Source organism: Babylonia areolata, chromosome 22 (assembly GCF_041734735.1).
Source record: "Babylonia areolata isolate BAREFJ2019XMU chromosome 22, ASM4173473v1, whole genome shotgun sequence".
In the NCBI taxonomy this organism is placed as follows: domain Eukaryota; kingdom Metazoa; phylum Mollusca; class Gastropoda; order Neogastropoda; family Buccinidae; genus Babylonia; species Babylonia areolata.
The window spans coordinates 4,779,289-4,803,688 of record NC_134897.1 but is presented as its reverse complement, the minus strand read 5'-3'; the positions used below and the strand labels follow the sequence as shown (position 1 = coordinate 4,803,688).

General features: G+C 43.0%; 1 protein-coding gene across 4 annotated transcripts in view; it reads left to right on the top strand.

The window, feature by feature from the left end:
• The window catches only part of LOC143296923 (advillin-like), a 214,067-nt gene that overhangs the window by 20,317 nt on the left and 169,350 nt on the right, over positions 1-24,400 (top strand). For all 4 annotated transcript variants that reach the window (XM_076608944.1, XM_076608942.1, XM_076608945.1 and 1 more), the window contains 6 exons: positions 5,020-5,291; positions 6,074-6,148; positions 10,008-10,064; positions 11,788-11,865; positions 13,628-13,680; positions 20,636-20,735. In XM_076608944.1, coding sequence (XP_076465059.1) covers positions 5,020-5,291; positions 6,074-6,148; positions 10,008-10,064; positions 11,788-11,865; positions 13,628-13,680; positions 20,636-20,735 — 635 coding nt within the window. The remainder of the gene's footprint in view (positions 1-5,019; positions 5,292-6,073; positions 6,149-10,007; positions 10,065-11,787; positions 11,866-13,627; positions 13,681-20,635; positions 20,736-24,400) is intronic.

Below are 24,400 nucleotides of genomic sequence, written 5' to 3'. Positions count from 1 at the left end.
CAGTGATGAAGCCATCAACCAACTCCCCCAGGTGCCAGTCAGTGAGTCGTTGGATGCCATTCCAACTTTGGAGGAGACCCAGAAAGCTATCCGTCTACTATCCAGTGGCAAAACCCCTGGCTCAGACTCCATTCCAGGTGAGGTCTACAAAGAAGGTGGTATGGCGCTGACTGAGAAGCTTCATCAGCTGTTCCAGCTCATCTGGCAGCATGAGGCAGTTCCACAGGACTTTAAAGACGCTTCCATCATACACCTGTACAAGCACAAAGGAAATCGTCAGGCCTGTGACAACCATCGTGGAATATTCCTGCTGTCCGTCGCAGGCAAGACTCTGGCCAGAGTGCTACTCAACCGTCTCATAGCGCACCTTCAGCAAGGTCTCCTACCAGAGAGCCAGTGTGGCTTCCGGAAAGAACGCGGGACTATCGACATGGTGTTTGCTGCCAGGCAGCTCCAGGAGAAGTGTCAGGAACAGAACACCTACCTTTACTCCACCTATGTCGATCTGACCAAGGCCTTCGATACTGTTAGCAGAGATGGCCTTTGGAGAATCATGGCGAAGTACGGATGTCCCAGAAAGTTCATTACCATCATACGGCAACTACACGATGGGATGCTGGCCCGAGTCCAAGACAGCGGAGAGACTTCAGAACCATTTCCTATCTCCAACGAAGTCAAGCAAGGGTGTGTTCTTGCCCCCACCCTGTTCAGTCTCCTGTTTTCAGCCATGCTGACAGATGCCTTCAGAGACGCTGACGTAGGGATTGGCATCAGATACCGCACAGATGGCTCACTCTTCAACCTCAGGAGGCTTCAAGCAACAACCAACGTGAGGACAGACACTGTCAACGACTTCCTGTTTGCTGATGACTGCGCTCTCAACGCTGCCTCCGAAGCTGACATGCAACACAGCGTCGACAAGTTCTCGGCTGCCTGTGACAACTTTGGCCTCACAATCAGCACAAAGAAGACTGAGGTGATGCACCAGCCAGCTCCAGGAAAGCCTTACGTTGAACCAAACATCTTCATCAACGGGCAACGACTGAACGCGGTGGACAAGTTTACATACCTGGACAGTACACTCTCTCGCACAGTTGTCATCGACGACGAGGCGAATGCCAGACTCGCCAAAGCCAGCGCTGCCTTCGGCAGACTCCATAAGAACGTTTGGAACAGGAGAGGCATCACCCTGGAGACGAAGCTCAAAGTATACAAGGCCATAGTTTTCACCACACTGCTCTATGGATGTGAATCATGGACGGTCTACAAACGCCACGCCAAAAAGCTGAACCACTTCCACAACACCAGCCTCAGAAAACTTCTCGGCATAAAGTGGCAAGAGAAGATCCCTGACACAGAAGTGCTCACTCGTGCAAACTTGCCCAGCATCTACACCATCTTGATGCAGGCCCAGCTGCGCTGGGCAGGCCATGTAGTTCGCATGCCAGACCACTGGCTCCCCAAGAAACTGCTGTATGGCGAACTCCAACATGGCAAGCGCTCCCATGGAGGCCAAATGAAGCGCTTCAAAGACACTCTGAAAGCTTCTCTGAAGGCCTTCAACATCAGCCACGACACGTGGGAGCTGAATGCAATGGACAGACCAAAGTGGCGTTCAGCTGTCTACAAAGGCGCCAAATCCTGTGAGGCCAACAGAATCGCTGCAGCAGAGCAACGCCGACAGGCCAGGAAAAGCAGTGCCAGCAAGTCCCCGACAGCCGCCACCATCCCCTGTCCACACTGCGTCAGAACGTTCCGGGCGCGGATTGGCCTGACCAGACATCTGTGCACCCACAGAGCCCAATCCACACACCCCCAGGATGACTAGATTGTCCTCGTCGATCCCGACGGACGAACCACACAGTGGGTGTGGGTGTACACCGTCAGTGTAATGGGTGTGGGTGTGCACCGTCTGTGTAGTGGGTGTGGGTGTACACCGTCAGTGTAATGTGTGTGGGTGTACACCGTCAGTGTAATGTGTGTGGGTGTACACCGTCTGTGTAATGGGTGTGGGTGTGCACCGTCTGTGTAGTGGGTGTGGGTGTACACCGTCTGTGTAATGGGTGTGGGTGTGCACCGTCTGTGTAGTGGGTGTGGGTGTACACCGTCTGTATAATGGGTGTGGGTGTACACCGTCTGTGTAATGGGCGTGGGTGTACACCGTCTGTATAATGGGTGTGGGTGTACACCGTCTGTGTAGTGGGTGTGGGTGTACACCGTCTGTGTAATGGGTGTGGGTGTACACCGTCTGTGTAGTGGGTGTGGGTGTACACCGTCTGTGTAGTGGGTGTGGTTTTACACCATCTGTATAATGGGTGTGGGTGTACACCGTCTGTGTAGTGGGTGTGGGTGTACACCGTCTGTGTAGTGGGTGTGGGTGTACACCGTCAGTGTAATGTGTGTGGGTGTACACCGTCAGTGTAATGGGTGTGGGTGTACACCGTCTGTGTAATGGGTGTGGGTGTGCACCGTCTGTGTAGTGGGTGTGGGTGTACACCGTCTGTGTAGTGGGTGTGGGTGTACACCGTCTGTGTAATGGGTGTGGGTGTACACCGTCTGTGTAATGGGTGTGGGTGTGCACCGTCTGTGTAGTGGGTGTGGGTGTACACCGTCTGTGTAATGGGTGTGGGTGTAGCTTTGAACCTTCCGGGCGCGGATAGGCCTGACTGTTCATCTGTGCACCCACAGAGCCCGACCCACCCACCCCCAGGATGACTAGATGGTCCTCGTGGATCCCGACGGACGAACCACACAATGGGTTTGGGTGTACACCGTCAGTGTAATGGGTGTGGGTGTACACCGTCTGTGTAGTGGGTGTGGGTGTACACCGTCTGTGTAGTGGGTGTGGGTGTACACCGTCTGTGTAATGGGTGTGGTATATAATTACATGGTAGCCTTGAAAACAATACATTTATTATGATAGAATGACTGCAGCGGTTATGAATGATGAACTTAGATCTACAGTTGTTGCATATTAAGTTTGAAGAGACGCATAAAGGTATAGACGCAAGCAGACAATTTCCCAACCTAGAAATGTTATCGTCCGCTCTTTGTTTGCCCAGTTATTGGCAAAAGGTGAAAGGCGCACAATCACTGCTGTTGGAAGGCAATCACTCGGTCCCCTGTCACTCCACAACACTGCCCAGCACTAACAGGACTGCCCAGGTCTATAGGGTGCTCTGCCAATCCAAACAGTAAACATGCTGGGACATGAATGCTTCGCTATCACTCACAGAGAGAGAGAGAGAGAGAGAGAGAGAGAGAGAATTAATTTTATTTACCTGTGTGCTAGCAGAATCGGTAGCATAAGCAGCAGACTTGAAGTTGTGTACCTTGTGAATGGAGAGAGTTACCACTCTTTACTATTTGTTAATAATTTCATCTCCTGGCCTCATTATTTGTTAATTTCCAGTTGAAAAACCACCGAGGCAACCATGTGTTTGTTCTGTATTGTCCATGTGTTTTGTGTGGCTTGTTCAGGATTAAAGAGGCTATGCCAGTCTTGAATAAAAGCTGAATCGGTAGCGTAAGCAGCACTGACTTTGAAGTTGTGTACCATGTGAATGGAGAGAGTTACCACTCTTTACTACTAGCCACATAGATAGATACAATGATATGCATAATGTGTAAACACACACACACACACACACACACACACACACACATATATATATATATATATATATACACGCACGCGCATGCGCACACTCACACACACACACACACACACATGGACGCTCACACAAACATGGGCACCTTCCTTCACGTACAAAGGATATATTGCGCGCACACACCCTCCCACTTGCAACACAATCATACATGGCATAAGGTGTAAGCAGGACAATTGTTAGATCAGTTGTTGCTATTGTCTGTTGATCAAGCAACTTCACCTCTGCCAACTCCTTTGTGACCCAGTTATGGCCGATACACTGAGGTATTTTGCGAGACGTTTGCTCCGCACCTTGAGTAAACCCATGATCACCACGATTTTGTGTAAAAGCCAGCATCGTTTAATGTTAAGACAGTGGCATATGCTTATCAAATTTGCTTTTGTTGCACAGGTCAATGAAGTCATTGAAACGGTTTGCTACTTCTACGATGAGCGATATGATATCGAATTGCCTTGGTCAAATTCAACCAGGCACATGTGAGGTCTGCTCCTGTCAACCGAGGTGATATCTAGAGAAACAGGCTGGTTCTTGAAGACAGCTACGTAGTCGGTGACTGTAGTCTTTTTCAGCTCCTTTCTCACCAGCTGCACACATCTGTCGTGCCTTTCTGTGTACTGGCCCCGCAGTCGTTCGCAATAGGTCAGTGCATGTGAATTGATGTCGAACTGAAATTCGTACAGTGGACATGCCTTTCTGCTCTTGGAGATTATCTGGTTAGGTAGTCATTGTGGCTGCTGTTTGTAAGGTGGCACACGAGCAGGATGTGTCTGCAAAAGTCTCTCTCACACCCTCCTTTGCCCCCCCCCCCCCCCCCCCCCCCCCCCCCCCCCCCCCCCCCCACACACACACACACACATGCATAAATACATACAATACCTACATACAGACAGACATACTTTCACACACAAACTGTAAGCAGCAGAACCCAAACTACCTTTTACTACCTAAAACGTTCTTAATTTACGCTCATTTCCCTCTTTTTTTGACCATCTTTCCTATCTTATCAAAACAACTTAATTATGTTATCATAAGCAAGATAACCGCAGTTCTACATGATACTGCGCTGTTTGAAATCCAAATGATTTCTTCTTCTTCTTCTCGCCATCTTCCTAGCTATCTAATTTATTCATCTCTTTCCCTGCCTCTGTCTTTCTTGCTGTCTCTGTCTCCCCAGCCCCCCGACCCCCCACACCCACCCCAACACACACACCATCTCTGTTTGCTTGCTCGTTGTCGCATTCCCAGCCCTTCCTCCTGCCCATCGGGGCGGTAAGTGTTTCTGTCTGACGACATGATGAGGACTGTGACAGAACAATCGTGCTAGCTCCACTTCAATTTTCTCCCACAGACGTCTCACGCGTGCCTAGTGGTGTGACGTCATCGTACAAACGCAGCGTCGTCTCAGCCACTTCCGGATATCACAGTTCTGTGACGTCATCGGGAATTCCCGTGGGACTGCACACTGCGCGACTGTGGACAGCAACATCCCGTGGCACTATCAACGATACCATGACATCCACCAACTCTGTTATTTCTAATGGTGACGTCAGCGGAGCAGAGCACGATCCGTTTCATTACGTCAGTGCGGACAGACCCGGCCTGCACGCATGGAGAACAGAGGTGTGTGGGACGTGTTCTGTGTTTCGTTTACTGGCTGCCTGAAGGGCTGACTGGCTGACTGGTAGATATAGTTTGTCTCTTGATATGAATTTTCATTTTTGTCCCTTTCACCTATCTCTCTTTCTCTCTCTCTCTCTCTCTTTCTCTCTCTCTAAACGTGAGCGACTGGTTTCACATCACTTCTGTGGAGAAAGCAGCATTTATCAGTGATAACTACCAACACATTGAGAACAATATTCTTACATTCAGACATGGTGTAAACGAACTGAAGAGAAACAAACCTTTCGTTGAAAATTAGTCTTTGAACATGACCTGTTTTTCGACGAATTGCGCATGAAGAGACAGCGATGTACATTTTCTGCTCACTGAAACATGAACAATTTATTATGACCAATTCATAACTACTTCAAACATTTATTTACCAGTAACGTGTTTACTTGTGCCTATGTTTACAGGCTTGAGGTGGAGGCCCATGCATTAAAGATTGGTCTCTCTCCCCGTTATTTGTGGACTATGTCGGTTTGGATTTCTGGCAGCAATAACAATACTTAAATTAAACGTGTTCATCATATCGTAGATATGGACACATCGGTACGATGCGGGTAAGCAGGCCTATATTTCCTTTTTTTTCTTTTCTTTTTTTTCTTTTTTTGAAACTTAAAAAATGCGTAAAATTGTTACTGCGACCTCTTCTAAGTTAGACATGGCTTGAATTAATGTTTCTGGTTAATTAGCTGCTCGCTCGTTCATGACTGGAACACTGCCACTCGATGCTGTTGCAGGCTGGACGTGTAGTGACTGTGGAATCAAACGACCATGGATTTTTTCACGAAGGAGCTTGCTATTTGGTACTAAAGGTAAGTGACCAGAGGGATAACATCCATTTAACAAAAGGTAAGTGGCTCCTACATGATTACATCAACAAACGGTAAGTGACTGCTGAGTGATCACTTCAACAAAAGGTAAGCGACTTCAGTTTAATCACTTTAATGACCAGAGGAATATGGTCAGTTTGATCAACATCCACCATCCTCCATCCATCTCTGATCCACCCACTCACCCTCTAACAGTCCATAGCATCGTCAGTCCACCACCACTCACCTCTCACCACACCCTCTCTGACGCTCCCACCTACGCCTCCATCATCCCCTTGTCTTCTCCCAAAAATGTTGATGGGATAAGCTGACTACTACCACTCCTTTTCCCTGTGCATCCACCACAAACCATTGAATTCCTTAACTTCGCTTGACGAGGGGAGGTGATAAGAGGGTAACTGATTTCTCCATCAGAGCCAAAATCAATTCAGACCGACGACAGAAAATCCACCAAAATTCATAGCTCGCTACCTGGCGTGGAAAATGCACAGCAAGGTCTCTGACATGACAGTTAAACAGAGCAATCAGCATATTCGTTATATTTATCTCTTTAAGGATGAGGTGTGCTATGCTTTTTTTCAAAACTCGGAAAGAGATACCAGTTCAAAGAAAAATATGTTGGATTACATTTTCAATATATATTCAGTCAACGCATTTTTTGTTTAATTTTATAGAACAGCATTTTTGTAGGAAATATGTTGAGGATTATTTTCCACAGTAGGACCTGAAGTCTACTCTCTTGTGTTGTTTGAAAGGCTATAGACCGTGTGTTATCTTCGATTTAATACTGATTTTTCTGCGCCAAAATCAAGAGGAAAAGGTTCATAAGTTTAGTTTATTTTGCCTCCTGCATAATTTTTCGAAAGCTACAAATGGAGGATAAATGCTTTAAGTAAAACAGAGTAGTTTTCTTAAAATCGTTATTGTGAACAGCGTGTTTGCACTGCGCTATGTACCGTATTATATTAACCAATATCCAGCAAAGTGAGTTTCCAAGTCTTTGCATGTGATAATGCCAAGTGAACATAAATCACTAGTTGGAGATGCCATTGCTTTTCTAATCCCTTTTCTAAAGAATATAATTGGTCCATGGAAAATATATTTAATATATATATACTGCCTGAGATGTGAAGCAGATGCCTGTGTATGGTACGTTCATGGGTACCTTCAGAAAACAAGCAGAAAGAGTACGTGACATTTATGGTATTAACCTGACATCAAAGTCAAATCCAACAAGGCAACTAATCCATGTCTTTTGTCTCACGGCACAACGCACAACCCGTGCTTGGTGCACCCAGTACAAATAACACACAGATGAACACGGCGACAGTGTCGTTAATTACAGGTTTCCGTGCTGCTCTGCCCGGCATGGGCAGCTATAGTCCGCAAGGCCGATGGGCCTGCCATGCACCCCCCCGCCCCCCACTCCACCCCACCCCCTCAGGAATGATGTAGACAAGTCTTAAAATGTTCTTCAGTGTCTGCTGAACTCTTCTCTTTTTTTTCTTTTTTTTTACATGTTCCCAAGAAAAAAATTGGGACGCACTCAGAGTTACTGCCCTTGGCACAAGGGTGCCCTCTCGCGCCCCGGTCAATGAAATTAAGACATGCCCAAATTCAAACCCTCATAAATCATATTTATACGAAAGAAACCACCACATATTATAGGTTTTCTTTTTCAACAGGTTCTTTTATGTTCGAACAAATGTCTAGAATTGAAATATCACCATTCCTTCTTTACAATTAAGGCTTGTATCGTCATACTATTAAATCTTTCTAACTCTCCTGTCCTCAAACAGCACACTATAAAATTGTCGCTCCCATAGAATGAAATTCTTGAAATACTTGCTGTTAGAGGTTAGGAGAGTTAGAAAATATCTTGATGCATTTATAAAGATCAGGTTGGCCCCACGATAGCATTACAATATTACCTTCTTGTGGAAAACAATTGTAAAATCATCATGGAACACTCCAAATACAGTTAAAACCAGTCTGCTATATTCCTGTAAGTGTTAGGGGAGGAGGTGGTGGGTGCTTTGTGGGTAACTTTTATTTTCCTGACTAATATCGCTTATTTGCATGACATACACATTGGATTTTGAACAAGAATTCTTCAAATCATTTTTGTGTTGTATTCTGAAGGCAAAACAACCTGGATGCTTATACAAAGTGATGAAGCCGCTCAACTAGAATGGTGCTCTGTTGGCACATTATTTTGTTTTGAGGCTTCAGAAATCACAGTGAGTGTGCCGAATGTACACTCCCTCTTCTGGAATAAGGGCGGGGGTGAGACAATCTGCTCATGAAAAAGATGCTAAACAAAACTGGCCCAAAGAATAAATCTACTGTTGATTTCATACGTCGCTGAAGCATCGCCTTTGGAGAGTAGGGTGTTTCTCTTTCCTTCATAGAACGGAGGTGTGATCTTCACATAGTTCTGAGAACTAAACATTGAAGATGTTTTTCTAAAGGGCCTTATTATTGAAAGTATTGAAGGCCTTTGTCAGATCTATGACGACATCAAAGTCAAATCCAACAAGGCAACACACTAGACGCCACGTTGTTGGCATCAGAGATCTTTTCCCATCCCTCTTGCGGCCAATCAGTGGCAGCCTGTGTGCGTGTGTGTATGTGTGTGTATGTGTGGGTCTGTGTTTTTGAGTGCGTTTGTGCATGCGTGAGAGTGTAAGTGTACACAAGTGTCAGGAGAGTTCTGTGCATGTGTGTGTGTGTGTGTGTGTGTGTGTGTGTGTGTGTGTGTGTGTGAGGGGGAGGTGGGGGTGCAAGGAGGAGGTGGGGTAGAGGATGAGGTATGTGAGTGTATGCATGCCTACACTGTGGGAGCAACAGGATATTGGAACGTATATATTATATATATATATATCTTTGTATATATGTGTGTGGGGTTGGGGGTGGGAGATATGGGCGTGTGTGTGTGTGCTTGTACAAGTAAGCGTTCATCTGTGTGTGTGTGTGTGTGTGTGTGTGTGTGTGTGTGTGTGTGCCGTGGAAGCTGCGATACATAGACTAGAAATGAGTGTGTGGAGGAGGGGGGTAGAGGAGGTGCAGGGTAATGTGTGTGTGTGTATGTGTGTGTGTGTGTGTGTGTGTGTGTGTGTGTGTGTTGGAGCTCATGTACGTTTATATGTAATTGACTGTGCTTTCATATCTGTGAAACTGCGTGTTTGGTGCATATCTGTTATGCATGTGTGGGTGTATGTGTGAATGTGTGTCTTCATGTTTTACATTTATTTGCTTATTTATCATCATTGTTGTCTTTTTTTATCATTATTATTTTCAGTACTACTACCTTTTTTTATATCATAATTATTATTTATTTATTTATGTAAGCTTATCTATATTTTTTTTTCTCAAGGCCTGACTAAGCGCGTTGGGTTACGCTGCTGGTCAGGCATCTGCTTGGCAGATGTGGTGTAGCGTATATGGATTTGTCCGAACGCAGTGACACCCCCTTGAGCTATTGAAACTGAAACTATGACGACAAAGAGTCCATTTAGCTCAGTACAATTTTCCTATAAAGTGCGTACACTGGGTGTGTGAGAGTGTGCATAATGTGTGTTCTCCATGTGTGGTGATGTTTATAAGGTGTGTTAACTTGCTAAGTCATAATGTTTATAGGGTGTGCACAAATCGTGTCCATAATGGTCAGCTATGATGTGCATAATGTGTGCTTGTTAGGTTGCAATGTTCACAAGGTTTGTTCATATTGGTTAGTGATGATGGTCATAAAGTAGATGCTTATTTATAAGTGAAGATGTTCATAAGCTCTGTTCATATTACTGAGTGATGATGTTCACACAGTGTTTACTGATGTGTGCAGGTAAACAGCGATCAGTCCACTTCACTGCACTGCTGGAATGGACAGTATGCTTGTCAGGTGATGCACAGTGTGTGTGTATGTGTGTGTGTGTGTGTGTGTGTGTGTGTGTGTGTGTGTGTGTGTGTGTGTGTGTGTGTGTGTGTGTGTGTGTTTAGTTTACGTTTTTTCACTCTTTAGTGATAATAGACGTGTGTGTGTGTGTGTGTGTGTGTGTGTGTGTGTGTGCGTGCGTGCGTGCGTGCGTGCGTGCGTGCGTGCGTGTGTGTGTGTGTGCGTGTGTGTGTCTGTGCCTTTAAGGTGCATATATTTGACTGTCTATAAACACTGGCTGTCCACGTCGTCCTGGCTGTTGATCAAAAGACAACACCAGGTTCACAAATCTCTCTATGCTCAAGCCTATCCTGCTTTCACCAAATAGTCAGCCAGGTTTAGGGACCTATCGTGCACCCCTTCTCTCCAGAAGTGATGTAGACTGTCTCAAAATGTCCATCGGTGTATGCTGAACTCATTTTTACATGTTCCCAAGAGAAAAATAAGGATACACCAGAGTTACAGCCATTGGCATAAGAGTATCTTCTCGCGCACCGGTCAACGAAATTAAGACAAGCTGAACTTCAAACTCTCACAAAAAATATTTACATAAAAGAAACTACCACATATTATGTGGTTTTGTTTTCAATATTTTCTTTTCTGTTCGAATAAATATCCAGAGATAAAACATCGTCATTCATTTTTTCTCAATTAAGGCATGTATCGGCCTACTATACAGTCTACGACGAAATGATGTCAAATAGTCCGTTTTTATCTTATCACTTTCATATCACTCATTTCGAAATTATTTTTATTCGGGGACCTGCATGTTTTGTTTTGAAATTGTTTCATAACGTTTGTGTGAAATTTTGACACTTTGGGAGTCGCACTACTCAAGTTACTTCCCGTCCCACCACCACCTCCCTCCCCCACCCCGCACCCTCTAAATGCAGTTTTGCTAGGTGTCGCATTTGAGTAGCAAAATCATGTGGTTTCTCTGGCTAACATTAACATGTCTTGTTTCTCTGTTTCAGAATACAATGAATATTTATTTTAAAGAATTTTCGTCCAAAATACGTTGTGTATGTCATGATGAAACCTTCTGACACACTCATACTTCAAACCCAAGATTCAGTCACAGGTAAAACGCCTGTGACAAGAAGAATGGCTCTCCAAAACCGACAATAAACTACTTCAAACCTGTCATCATCTCACGAAATTCCCTTTTCTCGTTAAATATGAAAGATGAGACCGTCCTCTCTCTGCAAGCGACATACAGGTCAATGTTACCTGGAATGATCTCCTGAACATTGAAGCTCTATGGTGTGTGTCCTGCAACACACCTCACAGCGTCAGGCACAGACGCTTCACCGCGTGCTTCATGAATACCTTGTTTCGCCACCCTTTTTCGCGGGCTTAACAAGACGTGATTCTGAAACAGGTGTTTTTGGGTGGTCTTTAATCAACTGTCAACATGTCATGCTGTGCGTTCCGGTTGTCACATAGATGGTACACCACCCCCACCCCACCCAATGACACACACACCACACACCACAAACATTTTCCGTTTCGTTCTTGTAGTTTTTGATTCAGCAGGAATCACAAGTGAGCCATAAAGGCTTTGCTTCTTGTTTGTTTGTGTGATGGTGGATGCATATTTATAACTTTGTAAGTGAAGATGTTCATAAGCACTGTTCATATTGCTTAGTCATGATGTTGACATAATGTTGCCCCATGTGTGTGTTGACAGCACGACAAGCGAGCAGTGGAGAGAATGTCACGTGTGGTGGATGGCATACTGCACACCGCCACCGTCTTTTCTGCCGAGGTCAGAAGAAACAACACAAAAATATCACACGACAATAAACAATTTACAAAACCTCATCGTTTTCCTGGTAATTCCGTATGCACATGTAAAACACACACACACACACACACACACACACACACACACACACACACACACACACGAATCAAGAAGATGAATTTGATCCCTGTTGGGACTGAAGCAGCAAAACATGCATTTCTGAATTAATAGAATCGTTAAAAGTCAGCTGAGCAAATTCGTTCGGTCATTTAACAAGCAATAAAGAAATATATTAACGGCCATTCTAGCACGTGAAATAGGGATAAAGTAAAGAAAAGAACACGTCACACAACACAACAATCCATTCCTTCGTGATTTTCACAGCTTCAAACACAATCCTCTCTCTGTTTTGACGAAAAGTGATTACAAAAGTAACAAGGCCTTCAAGACAGACTTGTGATAAATTAATTACAGAGTAATTTCCCTTTTTTAGTATCTGCACCAAAACGTTTGGAAAATAAATAAAAAATTCCATGCTTAGCAAAAGAAGTTCCTGTTTGAACAAAAAATGATAATAATGACTCCTCTTGTTGTTGTGTCAGAATAAGAGGTCAAAGTGCCAAGTTTAGAGAATACAAAAAATATAACTATAACAGTAAATTCAGTTTGCATATAATTAGGCTTCTTTTTTTATTTTTTGTGCCCATCCCAGAGGTGCAATATTGTTTTAAACAAGATGACTGGAAAGAACTGAATTTTTCCTATTTTTATGCCAAATTTGGTGTCAACTGACAAAGTATTTGCAGAGAAAATGTCAATGTTAAAGTTTACCACGGACACACAGACACACGGACACACACACACACACACACACACACACACACACACACACACACACACACACGCACACACACAGACAACCGGAAACCGGGTTAAAACATAGACTCACTTTGTTTACACAAGTGAGTCAAAAAACGGGACACCCGCTCACTCACTCACACACACACACACACACACACACACACAGAGTCAGAATTTTATCAAATAAAAGGCCAAAGCCCTGTTTGAAGGGGTTCTGAACTTTTAATAAGTACAACGTATTTTGCAACAAAAAGAAATTGAAATTGCAAATACATGCAATATATGTACATACATACATACATACATACATACTGAGACAGAGAGAGAAAAAAACATACATGCACACGTACATGTATATGTATGCATACATATATGTATAAAAGATGTAGCAATTTCTCTTATTTTAGATGCCTTGTTTATGTGAATAGAATTGTGTGTTCATTTCTAGTAGCCAAGAGAAGACAGTCTAAAACCAGTAGCATTTCTATAATATTTAGGATGTATGGACTGGTGTCTTAAGTCCTCAAAAGCAGGACAATCAGATATAAAATGCACTTCATCCCCATTTACGTTCTTGCACATTGGACATTTCATTGTATTTTCAGTACATTTCTTTCGCCGAAGACGATGTGCAGCGAAGTCAGAACAAAATATTGTGGAAGCATAATTATCCAATAAATAAATTTTAAAAAAACACATCAAGTAAGGCTCTAACTCTTGAGATGACTTGAATTTCCTATATTCTAAAAACCTTCTTTGACAGCTAAGTATGTATGTATTTCTTAATTAATAGAATCATTAAAGTCAGCTGAGTAAATTTGTTGGTCTTTTAACAAGTAATTAAGAACAATTCTTATGGTCGTTCTACTAACTCATGAAATTGGGGATAAAATAAACACACGATGAACGTTGCTGTTGTCAGGTCCAGGGCCACGAGTCAGACTCCTTTCTACGCAACTTTCCTGAAGGGGTGGTGTAAGTGTGGTGTGTCAGTGCTCTCTCTCTCTCTCTCTCTCTCTCTCTCTCTCTCTCTCTCTCTCTCTCTCTCTCTCTCTCTCTCTCTCTCTCATTCATACAAGTATTGTTTAGGTATGGTTTTCACAACAAAATTAAGCACCAGTTGTGCCTTTACTGACGTGTGTAGCAAGGGTAGGAGGGGGAAATTGAAATATTGAAATCTTTTAAAAGATTAAATACAGCTGTTGTTAACTTTTTCTGGAAGCTTATTGACTCGCAGATGGAACCAGTTTTAACGTGTGCATCTGAGGTACGGGGTTTGGAAGAGGGTGGTAAACAGATAGAAGAAGTAATACACCTATGCGATCAAAGGATTGCTGATTCTACCACTCCACACATCAAACAAACTAATATATGGAGAAACAGGATGATACCCTTCTTCAGCTAATGGAAAGCCGCCTTTGCCTTGACAGTTCAGTTTATAATATCAGCATCTGTTCTATCCTGCTTGTCAATGACGCTGCCAAGGTAAGTGAAGCTGCCTAGCTCTTCCAGCCTGATGGGTGTTGTGTTTGCTGCGTTGACCCTGAGGATCTTGCTCTTCCCTCTACGCTGAGGCCCATGCAAGCTGTGGTTTCCGCAACAGTGCTGGCCTTTTCCTGCATCAGTTAATGGGTGTGGGAAAGAAGGGCCAGATTGTCGGCAGATTCAAGGTAGTTCAACTGTGCCTAAAGCGTCCAATTTTGTTTGTGAACTTTGGAGGCCATCATAACCGAGTGTATTGCGAGCAGGAACAGGAAGGGCGACAGCAGGGATCCTTGTCTCACATCACTTCATTCATTTTGCCCATCGCTCCTGGTGGAGCATAGGCCATCGACGACCCCTCGCCATCGCACTCTGTTCTGGGCTGTTCTGGCCATTCCAGTCCAGTTGGTCCCTTGCTGCTTCAGCTCTGCCTCGGTATCTCGCATCCTTGTCTCACTCTTGTTTTTATTTTGAAGGCCTCAGTAAGTTGCTGGCAATGGACCTCCCCGCGGGTTATTCCTTCATGTGAGTATTTTATTATATTCGTGATCTTCGGCACACCTTAGTGTCTCATAAGGTTTCTAGAGGGTCTGTCTGTTTACGTTGTCGAGCGCCTTTTCGTAGTTTCAGTTTCAGTAGCTCAAGGAGGCGTCACTGCGTTCGGACAAATCCATATACGCTACACCACATCTGCCAAGCAGATGCCTGACCAGCAGCGTAGGCCTTTTCGTAGTCAGTGAAGTAGACGTAGATCGGCGAGTTCTACTCCAGCGACTGTTCCCAGATCATGCTCAGTGTTGATGTACTTACTTATCTACTTAATCGATTAAATGATCAACGGTAATGACTATAATTTACACTAAAGCCATCTGTTGTCATGTGGTTCTTGAGCCTGGGGTGAGGGATGGTCTGTCCTCATTGCCTGAAGTCGCATTTCAAACATGGTTAGAAATCTGAAATTCCCATTGACTAGTTGATTTCTTGAAATTTACAAAGATAAAAAAACAACTTGAAACAAAAGAGGAAAAAAATTATATGTGCCATTTCTCACTTGAGCACTTGGTCCAGTATGATAATAATGGATACTTACATGGCACTCTTTCCACAAACTGCTCTAGATGCTTCACAATCACATATCACAAACTATAAATGTACACAGATAATGAGATACACCCACCCACCCACTTCTGTTCGCACAAGCATGCATACTTGTGCACATACAGTCAAGCACACTACACATGTACAGAAGCATAATATACTGTTTGGAGGAACGTGCCACAACCGAACATACTGCTGAGAGAAGAGAAGAGTTTTAAGGCCTTTTTGAATGAGGTGAGACAGTATGTGTTGGGGGTTGTCAAGAGTCTGTTCCATGTCCATGGGGCTTGAAATATTTTACTATATCATAATACGTCACATGCTCTCTTGTTTCAAACCATCCCATCACACATTCACATCCTCACCACATTCACTCTAAATCACACAGAGGGGACAAGATTCAATTAGCCAGTTAGTTGTGAGACGGGAGTTGAAAATTTAACTTACTTGGGCCAGTGTTCCAGACGGCCTGTACAGAACAAGAATTGTTGGCAAAAAGTCCAAGTGTGAACAGTATGGGGGTTGGGAACATAAGTATCAGAAAGCAGACAGTCACCTATATAAGTGAATTGTTGGGCATGCTTACTTACCCAGGTACAAGAACAGAGTGTGTTCATCGTCAGAGGAGTGTACTTTCTTCAGACGCTCGGAGAGGTCATTTGGGATGAGTTTAACACCCCTCTGAAAGAGTTCTTGTTTTTGGTGATTCTTGCACCATCACAAGTGAAATGAAAGGTGAGGTGGATATTTTCGATGGTGTCTCCAGCATGGATCTGTTCTCTGGAAGATCCATCACTGCCTGTCAGGTCTGACAGAGTTCGACAGCAGCCATCTCCACCTTGAATCTGAAACAAACATATTGTGTCATAGTCTTCAACACTGTCCCTAAATACTTCCTTAAGAACACTCTCAATTTCCCTTCTTCTTTCACATCGAGATGTGCGAGTCAGATTCTGATTTTAACTGCTTGTTCTGGTGTTTGAGTGTTTCCAGTCGTGCTGACAATATCTCAAGTTGTTTCCGATTTTTATCAAGTTTTTGCTGTCCTGGCTGAAGTAACTGTGACTGATTATGATTGATTTACTGCAGACGTTATTTGGTTTGCTTTAGATGTTGAATGGTTTGCTGTAGATGTTGGCTGGTTTGCTGCAGATGTTGAATGGATTGCTGTAGATGTTGGTTCGTTTGCTGCAGATGTTGAATGGATTGCTGTAGATGTTGGCTGGTTTGCTGTACATGTTGAATGGATTGCTGTAGATGTTGGTTCGTTTGCTGCAGATGTTGAATGGTTTGCTGTAGATGTTGGTTGGTTTGCTGTAGATGTTGGCTGGTTTGCTGTAGATGTTGGCTGGTTTGCTGTAGATGTTGAATGGATTGCTGTAGATGTTGGTTCGTTTGCTGCAGATGTTGCATGGTTTGCTGTAGATGTTGGCTGGTTTGCTGTAGATGTTGGATGGTTTGCTGTAGATGTTGAATGGATTGCTGTAGATGTTGGCTGGTTTGCTGTAGATGTTGGCTGGTTTGCTGTAGATGTTGAATGGATTGCTGTAGATGTTGGCTGGTTTGCTGTAGATGTTGGGTGGTTTGCTGTAGATGTTGAATGGATTGCTGTAGATGTTGGCTGGTTTGCTGTAGATGTTGGGTGGTTTGCTGTAGATGTTGAATAGTTTGCTGCAGATGTTGAAAGGATTGCTGTAGATGTTGGCTGGTTTGCTGTAGATGTTGGTTGGTTTGCTGTAGATTTTGGTTGGTTTGCTGTAGATTTTGGTTGGTTTGCTGTAGATGTTGAATGGTTTGCTGTAGATGTTGAATGGTTTGCTGCAAATGTTGAATGGATTGCTGTAGATGTTGGTTGGTTTGTTGTAGATGCTGAATGGTTTGCTGTAGATGTTGGTTCGTTTGCTGTAGATGTTGGCTGGTATGCTGCAGATGTTGAATGGATTGCTGTAGATGTTGGCTGGTATGCTGTAGATGTTGAATGGATTGCTGTAGATGTTGGCTGGTTTGCTGTAGATGTTGGTTGGTTTGCTGTAGATGTTGAATGGTTTGCTGCAGATGTTGAATGGATTGCTGTAGATGTTGGCTGGTTTGCTGTAGATGTTGGATGGTTTGCTGTAGATGTTGAATGGTTTGCTGCAGATGTTGAATGGATTGCTGTAGATGTTGGTTCGTTTGCTTCAGATGTTGGTTGGTTTGCTGTAGATGTTGAATGGTTTGCTGCAGATGTTGGTTCGTTTGCTGCAGATGTTGAATGGTTTGCTGTAGATGTTGGTTGGTTTGCTGTAGATGTTGGCTGGTTTCCTGCAGATGTTGAATGGTTTGCTGCAGGTGTTGAATGGATTGCTGTAGATGTTGATTGGATTGCTGCAGATGTTGGTTGGTTTGCTGTAGATGTTGAATGGATTGCTGCAGATGTTGATTGGATTGCTGTAGATGTTGAATGGATTTGCTGCAGATGTTGATTGGATTGCTGTAGATGTTGAATGGTTTGCTGCAGATGTTGGGTTGGTTTGCTGCAGATGTTGGATGTGAGGAATGCAGATGTTAAATTGAAATGGCATAGCTGGCTACAACATGTTTACACAAATGAAATTAACAAACAAAAAAACAAAAAAGTGACTCACCCAGTTCTACTATTTTCTGTTATGAAGCAATACTGCTTTGTCAATTGTCTCTAGCTTCAAATATGATACTACACTGAACTACTACAACTGACAATATGAACGATTTACACGCTGCCGAATTTTGTCACACCAGTCAAGGAATGAATAAATGAATGAATCTTTATTTTCCAACGGTGAAGATATTAGCACTTTGGCCGACTTACACATCTGCCGTTGTTCTAAGAGACACACAAACATGTAAGCACATAAATGTAGTTATACTGAATACTTAATACATGTATAATGTACGAGTATAACACAGCGTCAAACTGAGAGACACAACATCGCTCACATCTGTACGGAACGGAAGTGAGTAACACACACACGCACACACGCGCACGCACACACACTAACACACACACACACACACACACACACACACACACACACACACACACACACACACACACACACACACACACACACCAAGGGAAAAACAACAACAAAACCCTAGCATGAATGCTACACATGAATGATTCAAGTGAAATTAACACAGAAAAGTAACGATAAAATTTTTAACACAGATGTAAGAGACATAGAAGACAGCAAATAAGGCGACGGGTAATAGGGATATGGACAGATAGACACATTATGTGAAAGACAGAGAGAGGGAGAGACAGAGGGGAGAGAGAGACAGAGACAGATAGACAGACAGACAGACAGACAGAGGTGTAAAGATATGTCAGTGTGGGGAAAAAAAAAAGAGTTGGGTGAGGGTGGTTCACAATTTGTAATACATGTAAGTATACAGAATCGTAGACGTGACCAGACTTGAGTTTGATTTCGTTTGTTTGTGTCCACTGTAAAGAGAAAATCTCTGAAAACAATATTCTATGGCGTGATACGTTATCAACTGATTGACGCATTTCGACATAGTTTGTAAGGATTGTCAGTGACAATTTTATACCAGATTTTCGGTCTGGGAGATAAATCTAGAAGCTTTCAAGTGAGGTTAGTCAGCATGAACGCATGCGAACACTGTAAAATGAAAAGACTGACAAAACTTTACCACGTGCTTACCACTGCGGGAGTCTGCCCGCTATCTAAACAGCCAAGTGACGAGCGCGATTTCGGCGGCCATGACTTGCATGCAGAAAAGAAACTTCGACTAAATATATATTTATCTATCTACTGATCTATTTATCTCTCTCTCTCTCTCTCTCTCTCTCTCTATATATATATATATATATATGTGTGTGTGTGTGTGTGTGTGTGTGTGTGTGTGTGTGTGTGTGTGTGTGTGTGTGTGTATGTACATATATATATATATATATATATATATATATATATATATATATATATATATATATGCATGTGTGTGTGTGTGTAATGATAATAATAATACATAGTTTTTCTATGGCGCGATATCCAGCACCAATGCTGCTCAAAGCGCCTCATCATCCAGTTGACTATAAACATGCCTTTAAAAAAAAACACATATCAACCGCTATCTGACAATGGAAAACATCCAGTGTGTTCATACGAATGCAAAAGCACACTAAAGATTATAAAAGCTAAGAAATAAATACGGCTTAGATTAAAACAAAATGCATTTTATAGAACACACACATACACCCACACATGCACATACACACACGCACACACATACACACACAGATATAAAAATGTCCCTCCCTTACAGACACACACACACTGACACTAAACATCAACTGCAAACATCAACTGCACTAAAAACAAAATTGCATACGAATTACAATATTTCTTATTTTCTAACATAGAATTCTGTTCGGACACACTAACATGCCTACACACTTACACACGCGTACCAGAACATTGTAACCTCACAAACACATGCACGCACGCGCGCACGCATGCACGCACACACACACACACACACACACACACACACACATAACCAGATAGCAAAAAATGACATCACATCTAAGAACGAAACTGCATAAAATACAGAATGCATTAAAACAGGACTGTAAAAATACTAGCACAAAGATACTTGCCAACAAGCATACCTTGGTTTAACCATTCCGCCCAGAACAAAAATGCTTACGGAAAAGGTAAGTTTTCAGATCTGACTTAAAGGAATGTAGATCAGAGGAATTTCTAAGTGTGTCACGTGCTTGTGGATAATATTGATAGAAAGAATGTCAGTTCTGGTACTGCGCATTTATCTTGTTACACTATGCGCTTCTTTCAGAGGAGGAAGGTGGCAAAATGGTTGAGACGCTTATCTGCTAATACAATGTCTGTTTGGGTCTGAGTTCAAGTCCCGCTCGCGCTTTCTCCCAAGTTTGACCGGAAAATCAAAGTGAGCGTCTAGTCATTCGGAAGTCACGTGTGCAGCACGCACTGAAAAAGAAACTATGGCAACCATGGCAACATAAGTGTTGTCATCTGGCAAGATTGTAGAAAAATCCGCTCTGATAGGTACACAAATAATGTGTGTATTCACTAAAGGCTTGACTGAGCGCGTTGGAGTGTGCTGCTGGTCAGGCATCTGCCCAGCGCATGTGGTGTAGCGTATACGGATTTGTCCGAGCGCAGTAACGCCTCCTTGAGAAACTGAAACTGAAATTTCAGTGTTCGTAAGCGTGCGTGCATGCATATGTACGTATGTGTATGCGTGTGTGTGCGTACATGCGTGCGTGCGTGCGTGAGAGAGGGAGAGAGAGCAGTCAGCAACATTTCTCATTCAGCACTTTGTAAAACAGATATTTGGAGGGAAAACCCAAGACTACAGTCAGGCACGCTAGCAAGTACGTCAAGAGGCTTTACGTCATCAAGGGTCGGAAGTTTATCACCGCTGCATGTGTAAGTAGCCATCTGATTGTATTATGTGGTGCTGGGTGTGAGTGATTTGTTGTGAGATTTATTACAGCAAGAATTCGGTCAGAATAGAGCTTGACCGCAAGTCTTAAGTGTGAGTGTTCATTATATAGGTACGGACTGCAGTCTTTATGTTACTGTCATTCAAATGGGAACAGACTACAGTTTACCACCCTTCGGATGGGAGCAGACAACAATATGTATGTTACTGTCCTTCAGATGGGAACAGAGAACATATTACAGTCTGTATAATACTGTCATTCAGATTGGAACAGACTACAGTCTGTGTGTTACTGTCCTTCAGATGGGAACGTGGAACAATGTTACTCTCCTTTAGGTGGGAATAGACTACACTCTTTATGTTACTGTCCTTCAGATGGGAACAGACTACACTCTTTATGTTACTGTCCTTCAGATGGAAACAGAACAGTTTGTGTTACTGTCCTTTAGATGGGAACAGACTACACACTCTTTATGTTACTGTCCTTCAGATGGAAACAGAACAGTTTGTGTTACTGTCCTTTAGATGGGAACAGACTACACTCTTTATGTTACTGTCCTTCAGATGGAAACAGAACAGTTTATGTTACTGTCCTTCAGATGGGAACAGTCTACAGTCTGTATGTTACTGTCCTTCAGATGGGAACAGACTACAGTCTGTATATTACTGTCCTTCAGATGGGTACAGACTACAGTCTGTATATTACTGTCCTTCAGATGGGAACAGTCTACAGTCTGTATATTACTGTCCTTCAGATGGGAACAGACTACAGTCTGTATATTACTGTCCTTCAGATGGGAACAGACTACAGTTTGTATGTTACTGTCCCTCAGATGCGAACAGTCTACAGTCTATATGTTACTGTCCTTCAGATGGGAACAGACTACAGTCTGTATATTACTGTTCTTCAGATGGGAACAGTCTACAGTCTGTCTGTATATTACTGTCCTTCAGATGGGAACAGTCTACAGTCTGTATTTTAGGTAACCGTCCTTCAGATGGGAACAGACTACAGTCTGTATATTACTGTCCTTCAGATGGGAACAGACTACAGTCTGTATATTACTGTCCTTCAGATGGGAACAGTCTACAGTCTGTATTTTAGGTAACCGTCCTTAAGATGGGAACAGACTACAGTCTGTATATTACTGTCCTTCAGATGGGAACAGACTACAGTCTGTATTTTAGGTAACCGTCCTTAAGATGGGAACAGACTACAGTCTGTATATTACTGTCCTTCAGATGGGAACAGTCTACAGTCTGTATTTTAGGTAACCGTCCTTAAGATGGGAACAGACTACAGTTTGTATGTTACTGTGCTTCAGATGAGAACATACTGCAGTCTGTATGTAAATCTTCTTCAGATGAGAACAGACTTAAGTCTGTACTATATGTTACTGTCCTTCAGATGGGAACAGAATACAATCTGTACTGTATGTTATTGTCCTTTGGATGGGAACATACTACAGTCTGTATGTTACTGTCCTTCAGATGAGAACAGACTGCACTCTGTACTATATCTTACTATTCTTCAGATAAGGACAGACTGCAGTCTGTACTGTATGCTACTGTTCTTCTGATGGGAACATACTGTAGTCTGTATGTTACTGTCCTTCAGATGGGAAAAAACTGCGGGCTCTGTGTTTGTTGCTCTTGTTTGGTCGGGTTATCCGCGCGTGTGGGGTGGGTGGTGGGGGGAGGGGGCGTGCGGTGCGGGTGTGTGCTGATTATCTGGTTGTGGTTTTCCGCAATTCATCTTTATTCTTATCTTATCTGTCTATTATAATCAATGTGCAGTATAGTAGGCTATGTTTATAATTATATTCAAATAATGTTTTTTAATTCTTTCTGTTTTTACATTAAGAATACTATTTATTACCTGCAGTGTGTGGATGTATGTATGAAACGATGTATGTGATATTTTTTACATTTGTATCTTCGTAATATTTGTAGGGGCTGTTGTTGGCTTTTACAGTTATGGTCCCCATGTTGTTTACTTGTTTATGTTGTGATAATGCACCTGACCAAATTTCTCCAGTTGGAGATAATAAAGTTATTCTTATCTTATCTTATCATAACTACAGTCTGTGTTTCTGTCCTTCAGATGGGAAAAGTCTTTCTGATGGGAAGAGACAACACAGTCTGTATGTTACTGTGATTCAGATCTATACTCCCATTTTTACGAGCAGAATATTCGTTGAGCAGGTATTGCGTATAAATTTGAAGTGAATTTATCTCAGTTTGGAAATCTAAGTTGAAGTCATGCTAAATTGAAGTCGTTTACACTAATGTCCAGTTCACGTTTCCAAAACTGAGCTGCACATATATTGTGGGTTGTTTTAGAGCAAATGTTTTCCTGATTTGTTTATTTGATGGGGTAATAAGGTTTCCCTTTGTTACCATTACGTTCAGAGCTTCATCGTTGTGGACATCATAAGCTAGTTGGCGTTTCCATGACTTGGGGATGAGTTTATTACATTGTTTTCAAAAAGAAGGCCAGGATCAGTGCTTTATTTACGATATAATTCTTCATTATATGTAGCCGGTTGGGCAGGGTTCTCTCACCACATCAGCACCAGTTTTCTTCAAGGCTTTATTGAGGACCGGAGGGGGAACATATCGGGACTTGGGTAAAGGGAAGAGGAGTGCGGGGGGTTAAAGGCAAGGGACTGTCCTCGTACAAACAGGGAAATAAATAAATAAGTAAATGAATACCCCTATCAGGTTGACAGAGGCCCACACACACTGCTGTTGCCTTTTCCCTTTTAAAGCTGAGAACTGATGAAATTACTGGTTCTGCTATGAAAGGTAGGAGAACTCACTTCGTAAAAACATATCAAGATGCAGCACATCCACCCTACATGAATATTATTTTGCACGTGAAGTAATCGCGCTAAATCTAACACGACATGAACGTGCACCCCCCCCCCCCCCCCTCTCTCTCTCTCTCTCTCTCTCTGCGGGGCAAAGAGAACAATTTCACCCTGTTACATCCTCCCCTGGCCAAAGAAATGACGTCCCGTCATTTACTTACAAATGTGTTTGACCAATAATTATTTCAATCTTAAGATATAGATTAAAACGTAGTATTGTTTCAATGTTGTCGTTTTTCACATAGTTATTAAATAAATCACAGTTCGAAACTTTTCAAATTGATGCAAACAAAAACTGTGCAGCCTAAACACAAACTCTACAGCCTAGACTAGCGATATCAGTTTCTCAAGAGTGATCTTTTTGGAAGATTTTCCTTCTGTCTCTTTCATCAGCTGTTTGAGAAATGTTAATTTTCGTTCAGTAACTGTCCATCCAGAAACTCCCAAGCCTGCCGTGTCTTGTTGTAGCAAGATGTAGTCCCCAGATGTCATCCAGCGTGGGGGCCGTCTGTGACGATGTGACCGCCTCAGGGGTGGAGCAGTGCTTTCTTCTTCAACAGCATCCACAACACTGTCTCTGCTTCCTTCTTTATTGCCACTTCGTCCTGAACCTGAGACACCTTCCTCCTGAAGGCCACAGTCGTCACCGTGTTGTCTGAGGTCTTGGACTTCCTCTTGTATGCCACTTCCTCCCAGCTCGGAAGAATCAACTCTTTGTAACTCAGGAGTTGAACGCGCATCCTTGCGCTGCTGAATGCAGACTTCGAACTCCAGAT